The sequence below is a fragment of the Nematolebias whitei genome, chromosome 1, assembly GCF_014905685.2.
Source record: "Nematolebias whitei isolate Nwh7 chromosome 1, NemWhi1, whole genome shotgun sequence".
NCBI classification, from domain to species: domain Eukaryota; kingdom Metazoa; phylum Chordata; class Actinopteri; order Cyprinodontiformes; family Rivulidae; genus Nematolebias; species Nematolebias whitei.
In genome coordinates, this window is record NC_056498.1 from 28,268,889 (window position 1) to 28,279,639 (window position 10,751).

Here is a 10,751-nt window from a genome sequence, read left to right on the forward strand (position 1 = left end):
ACATGTTCCTGTTTTTAGTTTTCTACATTCGCCTTAGAATCTAGCTGTTTTTGTTACTTTTTTTGCATCTTATTTATATTAAAAAAAAAATCTGTATGCCTTTTTATAACCGTCTATTGTTGTCGCTGTTGTCCATTGTTGTCATCTTTGTTGAAACCAGGTCTCTCTTGTAAAAGAGTCCTCGAGGCTCAATGGGATTTACCTGTCTAAATAAAGGTTGAATGAAAAAAGATCTGTGTGGAGGAATGGGCCAAAATCTCTGCTGCGGTGTGAGCAAACCTGGTGAAACACTACAGGAAACCTTTGACCTCTGTAACTGCAAACAAAGGCTACTGTACCAAATATTAACATTGATTTTCACAGGTGTTCAAATACTTATTTGCAGCAGTAACACACAAATAAATGATTTAAAAAATCTTACATTGTGATTACCAGATTAAAAAAAAAATTAGATTATGTCTCTCACAGTGGACATGCACCTAAGATGAAAATTTCAGACCCCTCCATGATTTCTAAGTGGGAGAACTTGCAAAGTCGCAGGGTGTTCAAATACTTATTTTCCTCACTGTATATAAATACCAAAATGAATATAACATAGCTACTTTGCAGATTTTCATTTACTGCGGGGGGATCCCGAACCAAACTCCCGCAGTAAACAAGGGACTACTGTACTAGTATATCCCAAAATACCAAGCTATAGTTTTGAATATCATCCATTAAAACTCTGCTGCCAATTTTATCCAGGAAAGTAATGTTTAAAATATAAAACAAACCCTTAAAATGCAGTCAAATATGTGAAAATCACAAGACGACATCTTTCCAGGTCACACGGTAAACTGGTGTGACTGGAAAAAGGCCAGTGGTATCAGAAATGAATTCTGTCAACATTAAGAATCAGTCATAACACTGGAGGAAAAATATCCAACCACACCTTAAAATGTCTCCATTCTTCTCCGGACCGTCGTCGTCTCCGTCCCCACTCAGCTCCAGATCTTCTTCTGGATCGATGTCCGGTTCTGGCGTAGGAGGCGGCAGCAGCTCGTCTTGATTCCTTGGGCTCTCCACCTCCACCTTCGGCTGCTCCTCTGGCTTTTCTTTCTTCATCCTCCGCCCCCTTTTAGGAGTAGGCGGAGAAAGAGGCGGCGATGGGCTCTTCACTCGGGACATCATCGGGGGTGTGGAGAGCTTCGCTGGAGGCTGTGGTAAGCTCGGCGCCTTCTTGGAGGCTGCAGGCTGCGCTGAAGGAGGCGGTGAGAGCGAGAGGGAGAAGGAGACGCTGCCCGTGCTCGAGCGCGTCGCAGTCGATTCCCTCTCTCTGGAGAAGAGGGGAGGTGGAGTCGGGGCGGAGGGAGACTGCTGAGGGACGGCAAAGGAATGGCTGTGGGGGGCAGCAGTGGAAGAAGATGAGGGGTGTGCAGCGTTGCCGTTTGAGGAGCTGTGGAGGTGTGCCAGCTCCATGGCCGTTCTGACCTCCGGCTGGTTGGCGTGGTATTTCTCCAGGTGGCGTGCCAGAGAGCGAAAGTGTCGTCCGCAGTACGGGCAGTGCTGCCGGCGGCTCACCGCCGCACCACTGGAGCCGCCAATGTTTATGTTGATGTTATTGTTGATGTTAGTGGTGGGAGGAGCCAGGGTGTTGGCCGGGGGCTGGGATCGAGCTGGGGGCGCGACAGGCGCCGAGCGGGAAAAGGAGGAGCAGGGGCGCCCGGGCCCCCTGGGGGAGGCGGGCACGCTTTTCTTCTTCGAATTCACCACCGCGGGCAGCTTGCGCTTCTTGCGACGGCGAAGCATCCGGCCCCTTATCTCGTCGATTTCCTCCTCTTCGTCATCATCGTCGTCATCGTCATCTTCCTCCTCCTCGTCCTCCTCTCGGTCCGAGTCGCTGGGCTCGGAGTGGGTGAGGGGGGAGGATGAGGGTGACAACGACCAGGAGGGGGTCAGGTAATCGGAGACGGAGAGGGACAGCGGATGAGGGCCGGCCTCTTCCTCCTGATACAAAACAATTTCAAAATTAAAGACGTAAAATGAAGATCACGCTTCATGTACACAAATTTATTTTAATGACATTTAAAATTGGAGATGGAAGTTCATCAAACAAGTTGAATAGTTTCCAAATATGACCGTTGCAATCGAAGTGGTCCAGCTTGTGTTTGCGTGTGTTGATAGACAGCAAACTGTATTGGTTCACTGCGTTGTTGTGACTCCTGTCAAAAGTACAAAATGTACAAAATGTCTCACTAATAATCAGCTAATTGTTTATCCTGTGCTCATCAATATGTTGTAATATTTGTCACCGAGTACAAACCAATCTTTTATTTACCAAAAATGGAATCAGAACAGCAGTCTGAACAGACTGAAGATGTTCCGGAGGGCGACACCTGCCATTTTGTAAGACTTCATTTATTTTCGTGTATTCGTAGCGAGTCTATCTTTTATTAACTGCATAGTTACACACGCGACTCGCTTTGTGCATGATGAGGCAAACACTCGTTTAGCACCTTCCAAGTAGCTACAAAGGCTAACCATATTACATCAGCTAGCTGTATGCTTTAAGACAGTGGTTCTCAAATTGGGGTCCCTGGACCCCCAGGTGTCCGCGAGCCAGTGCTTGGGGGTCCGCATTTTTTTTTTTTTTTACAAGCATGTAGATGTTTAAATACTTGTTAAAATACACCAAAATGCAGGAAATCACATACTTTATTCAAAATTCTCTAGGGGAGGACCCTGCCCTAGGCCTGTCTCAATAAACAATAAATCAATAAATCAATAAATCAATTAATCGCATGATAAATGAAAATTATCAACCTCATTTTCATTTATCGATTTATCGTTTCTTCGTGTCGCTCTCTTTCTACTGAAGACACCGGATGACCAAAAGGCTCAACTCTGGAGCTCTTCACTGACCCCTCCCTTACTCTTTTTTCTCTTTTCTGTAAAATCTGTCTGAACCGCCCAAAATTGCATTTTTGGATCGTTAAAAGCAGCTAAGCGGAGAAGCTAAGCTAACAGGGCGACCTCGGGAAAAAAACCTCCGTCTTGTCGAAGCTCCAAAATTCACGGATGAAACCCGTGCCTTTGTGTAAAAAGTTGTTTTTCTCTGCAAAAAGAAGCCGAGAACTTGTTTACTGATATTTTATTAAAAGAAGGGCTGGGCAATATACTGAAAATTAACCGACACCAAAATTTATAACAATGATCGACGCCATTTTGCCCATGTCTGTATTTTCGGTGTTTTAAAAAAAGAAAAAGAAAAGTCGTTTTGTCTTTTGGCTGTGTATAGGTAATCTATGCTCATGTCCCTTTAAGACGCTGCGCTACTGCAGTCTGTAGTCACGTGACTCCACCCCATCTAGTCTGTAACAAGAAGTGAAAGAGACGGTGCGGTTACGAAAATGGAGAAAATTTCGAATGTTGAAGTGGCAGCAGCAGCGGCAGAGCTGGTCCAGGAGGAAGAGGAGCTGTTAATCCCCCCCCCCCCAAAAAAAGCGTCATCAGTCGTCTGGCAACATTTTGGGCTCAGAAAAGACGATATTGAACCAAAAAAAAAGCCAAGTGTAAACTATGCCAAGAGACTGTTGCGACAAGCCATGGCAATACATTCAACCTCTTCCAGTTGTTATTTTATACTTCTAAATGTGCTCACTTGTGCTTATTTGTTCAAAAACTATTAACAACTAAATGTACACATTTTCTTCATTTATTTGCAAAAGCTGTAGTTTCAAAGTTCATTAACGTGGCAATAAAATGGGAATTATGCCATCATTATAACTGGCTGTGAATTATTTACGGCGGCCTATCACATTAATTTCGGGGGTTGCAGTTATCGTCCATTTATCGTTAGAGGTGAACTGCTCAATATATTGTGATATTGATTTTAGGCCATATCGCCCAGCCCAAATCAAACGCTTTGTGTGAAAAATGCTATGCTAAAGAGCTCAAACCACAACGAGCGTCCGCCATTTTGAGAACCGAAAAAAGGAGTGAGAGACAACCCATGTCACGTCAAGGGGCCTCCCTCCCATTTTTCTTAAAGAGACGCTGCTCGTTCCCAAATGGTTCAAATTGTCTTATACTACCATCCAGTGGTCAAAAAAGGTACTACACACAAATTAACCAACATTTCTTCTTAAATTTGACAAAAAATACTAATTAGTGTCAAATTTCAAACAATATTATCATTTATCGCAATAATTTCTGAGACAATTAATCGCACAACAAAATTTGTTATCGTGACAGGCCTACCCTGCCCCCCCATACGCGCTGTTGCATTTTTACACCATATTTTGCCACACCTTGGCCTCGAAGAAGAGTATGCTACGCCAAAAACGTAAACTTTTGAAGGGAGGGGGCATGTCTATGCCCTTGCCCTTCAAAGCTTATGTTGCAAAAATGCAACAGCACCTCCTATGGTCACAATATATGGTGGTCACAGAATATGGTGCAACACTGGCATGAATCTTGAATTACTGAATCACATGAATCACTGGCATGCTCTTGAATGAAAAATACCCCATGTTTAAAAGTATAAAAATTGTATTAACACTATTAAAGAACAGGTCTTAAGTATTTATGTTACACAAATATTTCCATTGCGTTAAAGAGACAAACTGAAGAAAATTATTTAATAAACATGAGGGTTATGAGGGGGTCCCTGAACCCAAAAAGTTTGAGAACCCTGGTCTAAGAGTCCAGTACGTTTGATTTGTTCCCTTATATAATAAAACATTTTATGAACCAAGTCTGGCAAATCATCTGTTTATTTAATGCAAGTTGTAAAAGTATTTTCTCAAAAAAAAAAAAAAACCTTGAACATTTTTCAATCTACAAACCCCATTTTCTTGCTAAAATGCTGTGAGAGTTTAGAAATTTCTCCACTAATAACTGGTTGCTTCACACTGATTTTTGCCCAAACAAAACAACAGCACCAATCAAACTTGCTGTTCAGAAATTAAAACAATGGAGATCATGAACAGAAAGACTTCAGCTGCAGGAACAATAATTAAGAAGCATCAGTGAATATGATCAGTTTAATGTCTGGTTCCTTCAACGGTCAGAAAGACACAGAACAGCCCCACCAGCTGTTTATTTATCCAGTTTACCATGAGGTCAGTAGCTCACCAGCGCGTTCTCTCCCCAGTCCGTCAGGCTGTAGTCCACCGTGATCTCCTCTCCTTTTGCGATGTCTCGAATCGCTATGACGACCAACCGCACCTGCGTCCCACAGTGGACTTCTCGAATGCGGCAGTTGGGAGGCGGATGGAAAAGCACGGGACCTCGGACACCGCTGGCCCCGTCCTCCCCCAACTCAGGGACGCTGGAAAACACAAAGTGAGTTTAGCAACGCGGTTCCCCTCCAGCTGAAACTTCAAGCAAACTGGAGGGGGTCCATCTAACCAGAGCTGTGTGGGATCAGGTAGGTAGTAGGGACTCCCAGGTGGGGGGAGGTGGTCGTCTGCACCTTCTGGGTACTGGCCATCCCCTGCAGTAAATTGAACCGTTTAATTACAGCTCATCTTAACTTCTCTCAACTACAACAGCTCTAATGTAAGAAACACAACAAGTAACTGGTTTTCTCCAGGCACCGCAGTGAATAAACACATGAGAATAAGTGTCGAAGTACCAGGGCTGTAGCTGTGCTCCGACATGCTCTCCTCCTCCTCATCTTCTGTTACATACGCTCGATCGCACACCTTCACAGGTGTCCCCTTCCTTTTTCTCCCACACACACGGCTGCAAACACAAAAAGCCATTGTTTATCACCGTTACATAGAGCCATGCTTAAACCCCCATTTCTGCAGAGAAAAATAACTAAAGTAAAACAACTTGCTGCAAAGCCAGCGTAGATTTCAAACAGTTTGTTTGTTGTTTTACTTGGATGCTGCATCTAAACAAGGATATGAACTGCTCATCACTCACCACCAAAAGGCCAAGGTGGGCAATTAGATTTTTGCCGGTGTCTGTATGAATTAAGTTTGTCTGTTTACAACATATCTCATGAGCCAATAAATACAATTTAAACTAGAGACATGCATTCCTTGCAAAAATGCAGTGTGAATGCTTATTGCTGAAGAACTTGCTGGAAAACAGTTGAAATTAGCTAAAAAAACATATATAAATAAATGCTGAATTATAGCCAAAATGAAAGAACAAGCCTTAATTAGCAAAAAAAAAAAAAAAAAAAGCAGAAAGAACATATTTTTAATGAATTAGATATAAATAAGCACAAATTAAATAAAATAGCTTAAAACAAACCGAAAGTAGCAAATAAATAGCTGAAAAGTAGCTGAAAAGGCAGAAAGAAGCTTAAACTACTAGAAGGAAGTGGAAAGAGCTGAAATGAGCTAAAAAAAATGTGGAATTAGCTGAAAAGGATAAAATTAGCATGAAACAGCTGAATAGTAGCTGAAATAGCAGTAGCAGAAAAAGCCAAAAGTAACATAAAAAAGCTGAAAGGAGAATAACAAGCTGAAATCACCATAAAGAAGTTAATTAGGATGAAAGTGGCAACAAAAATTACATTGAAAACTTGAATTTAACTGAAAACAACCAAAATTAGCTAAAAAAAAAATGCTAAAAATGTAGCTGAAAATGTAAAATAAGCTTAAGTTAGTAGAAAAAAGCAGATAAAAGACATTTGCCCTATTAGGCTGAAAGAAGCAGAAATGAGCACCAAAAAGTGGAAATTATTTGAAAAAAGCTGAAATTAGCATAAAACAGCTAAATAGTAGCTGAAATAGCAGAAAAAGCTGAAATTTATAGAATTAAAATGAAACGAGCATAACAAGCTGAAATTAGCAGAAAAAAATTAGAAGCACAAAAATGTTGTAGCTAGCAGAAAGAATCTGAAAGGAGCACAAAACAGCTGAAAAACCCCAGCTGAAATTAGCTGAACCAGAACACAATATGAAAGGAGCAGTGAAAGGTTGCAAACAGATTTTAAGATTCGAAGGATGTAAAATGAGCTCCGTTCATTTTTAATGGGGGTAAATACGGCGAAAAAGGAGAAAGGAGCCGAAAGAACATTATTCAGAAATAATTACTGAATGCACATCTAAAGTTAATTAACTTTAGGAATAAAGACGATTCAAGATGGCCACCACACTACACATAAATATCCCTCAGGTTTACAGATACCGATGTCAAATTGGGAGTAGCTGAGAGTCATTCATAATACATACTCTGACCAGAGAGTCCGCATTACAATATTTTTTAGATTTGATCAAAATGGATAGATTTTTTTTCCCCTCTATGAAAGTTCAGGAGAATTTTCAACCTTAACCTCCCAGAACCTGACATTCATATATGCAAGAGTTCAGGTCTTAGGAGGTTAAAGGAGCAGGGAAATATGCATTCCATCAAGGTATACTAGGTATTTAACTAGTTTTTATTTTTATTTTTTAACAATAGTGATGAAATAAAGGTTGAATGAATAAAAAATGCTATTAACTTTAAGGCACGGGTGTCCAAAGTGTGGCCTGTGGGTCATTTGCGGCCCTTGGAGTGATCGTGTGCGGCCCACAACTGCGCATTAAGAATGGTATGGTTTTGGCCAGCAGGCTTCTGAAAATTAGTTGGTAATCCTTTTTTTTGTATAATATGTAGGTTCAACAGCAAAATACAAACCTTTGGCTGTAATCGTTTTATTTTCACTTCATGGTACAAAGCACCAGAAAGGAGACTTTTGGATAAGAATTCATAAAACTTAGCTAAATATTGCAGTTGATAAAACAATCAAGAAGTAAACTGGCCATTTCTAATTAATATAACGTGGTATCATCTACATACAAGTTGATCAACTTTATCAAACCTTCTATGAATCTGTTGTAGCGACTGACAGCTGGTCGATTTTTCAGAACTTCGATCAGCATATAAGCTTAGTGTTTATGAGGCTTTTAATGTTTTGGATCTACAACAATTTAAAACTCTTTCTCCACCAAAATGAGTCAACTTTTGTCCTTTCTCCAAAATATTGTTCGTGTTGAGTTAAATTCACATTTTTTGTCGCCCACGAGTCCTTTCATCTGGATGGATTGGGTCCACATATGAAAACATTTGAACACCCCTTGCTTAAGGTGATATCAATTTTCCAAAAAGCACATACTGAGGAATCCTGCACTAGTATTTTTCAATACACCAGGTTGTTGACAATTATTTAAACATATAAACCATTTGATTTCCAAGTTTGAAAGTTTGGGTTTTGAAATTATGCATTGATTTTAACCTAATTACAGCATGATCATATCTGAATGTGTCTGGGTTTGCAAAAATAATTAATTATTCTTTCAGTTGAAACAAAGCAGCAGGGGTGTGATGATGGAGATCTAAGGGCTCTGATTATAAACTGTTAAATCTTTCATTTCGTCACTTAGCTCGTGTAACTGCAATTACAAAAGCCTGATTAGGGCAACAATACAGCCCATTTTCGTTGCACCCGGTGACAGTAAACTGTCTGTTGACGGATGCGTTTTCACTAGTGGTCAGCAACTTTGTTTACTCCGTGCTGAGCAAAAGTCGTGTCAGTTGTCAAGTGACTAGAGCCGAATAAAAGTAATGAGTAACACGTTGAAGAATCTGTGGTCTAAAAGCTCTGATACGCGTGAGTTTATAACCAGGGAGCCCGCTGAGTTTAAAACAGCACAGAATTCCTATGGGGTTTGTGCTAGCGTTCAATGCTAATACAGCTAGCCTGCTAGCTTCCTGCAGCTAGCTGGGACTTCTCCGTCAAAACATCAAAAACAACAGGCGGCTCTTTGAGGCGCGAGGCGGGTTGGTTAGTGAGGCGCAACCCCACAACCCCCACCTGCAAACAGCAGCCAAACAAACAACCCCCACGCTTTTTTTTTTGTTGTTTCTTTTTCTGCAACATCGTCTGAAATCGCGCACGCGAACCCACCAGACTCCTAACGTTTACATAGACGTGCACGCCCTCGGCGCGTGCGTCCCTGGGCTCTGCTGGCACAAATCCCCTGGTGAAAGGACCGGCTCGCGGCGACCGAAAGCCCCGAGGCTCGCCGTGCTCACTCACCTCCGCGGCGGCGGCTTGCTCCCATCCCCGTCGCTGTCGAGGGTTGGAGGCTCCCGGTAGTCGAAAGGCGACCGTACATTCTCCGCCATTAGGACTGCCTTCGCTACCTCTCTCGCGCTCCCGTGGATCGCACACCGCGCATGTGCACAACATCTTCGAGGGGGGTTCCACTGTTAAAATGGGGTGCACCCCCCCCCACCTTCTTAAAATGTGTGGACATATGGAGGCGTTTGTGGAGCTTCCGATTCCTTCAAAACGTTCTGATACAAAGGGGCAGCATTGCGTTAAATCTCTTAATTTGTTCAAATCGTTGACATATTTTCTCTTTAGTGCGGCATGACAGTGATTTAATCAAATTAGTGCCAATTTTCTTGTGGCTGCAACAGGGGCGATTCTAAAATCTGACCTTTAGGGGTGCTTAGCCCCCACTGCTGACATGACTCTTGACTTGAACAAAGTGGTGGCCATTGACATCAGAAGCATTCATATCAGTGTTGCCAGGTGAGAAATGTAGGATTATTGTACTAGAGACATGAAATTATCGTATTTTGCGGGAAATTATCGTACACCCGTCATAACCAAAATAACAAATCTATTAATGCGCTATAGTAGTGATGGGTCCGCTTCCAGACCGGCTCTGCTTCTTCTTCTTTTCTTTTTTCTTTTCCTCACTCATGGGGCGGGCGCAGCGGACTATTCATCCAATCATGGCCGTTGTTCTGAGGCAAACGCAAATACGTCACTGGTAGGTAACATTTTGAAAAGCATCTGTTTGTGGACGCAGATGCCTTCAGGGTTCACAAAAAAACTCGGACAGACAGTTGCGACAGGCAATCAGACAACTGATTACAACCACACATTCACGGAATGGTCAAATTATAGTATATTTGGCCTTTTTTGGGATTATTGATCGTACAGTGGGCAAAATTGTAGTACAAATACGATAATTATCGTACACCTGGCAACACTGATTCATATGAGGGGTCCTCCCCCAGAAAATTTTGAATAAAGTAGATGCCATTTCCTGCATTCGGGTGTATTTTAACAAGTTGTTAAACATCTGTGTTTACTTACATAAGTAAACACTTGATTCAGTAACTATTTTAGAGAGCTTGGCACAACAAGAAGTAGAGCTAAGTTAGTGTGCAATACAGATGCGCTAGCTAAGATGCTACAGACGTAGCGCTCTGCTTTACATTACACAACCTAATAAACGCTTTGTACAAAATTAGTTTAGTGTTAACTGATCATAACAAATAAAAACTAAACTTATGCAACCAGAAGTTACAACATACTGTATCTATATCTACATAAAAAACACACAAAGCATAATTAGCTTCAAGCATTAACCTTTAATTTAACTATTAAGCATACAATGCAATTATGACAGAAAATGGAGGCTTTACCTGCAGTTACCTTTGTACAGATGAACATGTGGTACTTCCTGTTTATCACTGTTGTACTCTGCTGCTCACGAGGTCAGCCGCAAGGCTTTATCCATCTTTTAAAATTTTCCAGACTCCGTTTGGTTTTTGCCATCTAAAGCAGGCCATTCAACTAAACTGCTCAGGGGGCCACAGTTACTGAGAGCCAGCAGCTCAGGGGCCGGACATCCAACAATTAAAGTCATTATGTAAATAAACCAAGTATTACAATGATGTGTTACCTTTTAGATTTGTTTATTTTGTTGCATTGAATCATATAAGCAATAAACAGAACCCAAACCCAG

The 10,751-nt window shown here is 41.6% G+C and overlaps 1 protein-coding gene across 1 annotated transcript in view; it reads right to left on the reverse strand.

The window, feature by feature from the left end:
- LOC119430059 (protein PRRC2A) overlaps positions 1-9,167 on the reverse strand; it is a 21,777-nt gene extending 12,610 nt beyond the window's left edge. The window contains exons 1-5 of the mRNA XM_037697531.1: positions 9,023-9,167; positions 5,618-5,727; positions 5,392-5,476; positions 5,116-5,311; positions 932-1,986 (exon numbers count right to left, since the gene is read on the reverse strand). Of these exons, the coding sequence (XP_037553459.1) occupies positions 932-1,986; positions 5,116-5,311; positions 5,392-5,476; positions 5,618-5,727; positions 9,023-9,111 (1,535 nt within the window). The 5' untranslated portion in view covers positions 9,112-9,167. The remainder of the gene's footprint in view (positions 1-931; positions 1,987-5,115; positions 5,312-5,391; positions 5,477-5,617; positions 5,728-9,022) is intronic.
- Between the last annotated feature and the right edge of the window lie 1,584 nt (positions 9,168-10,751).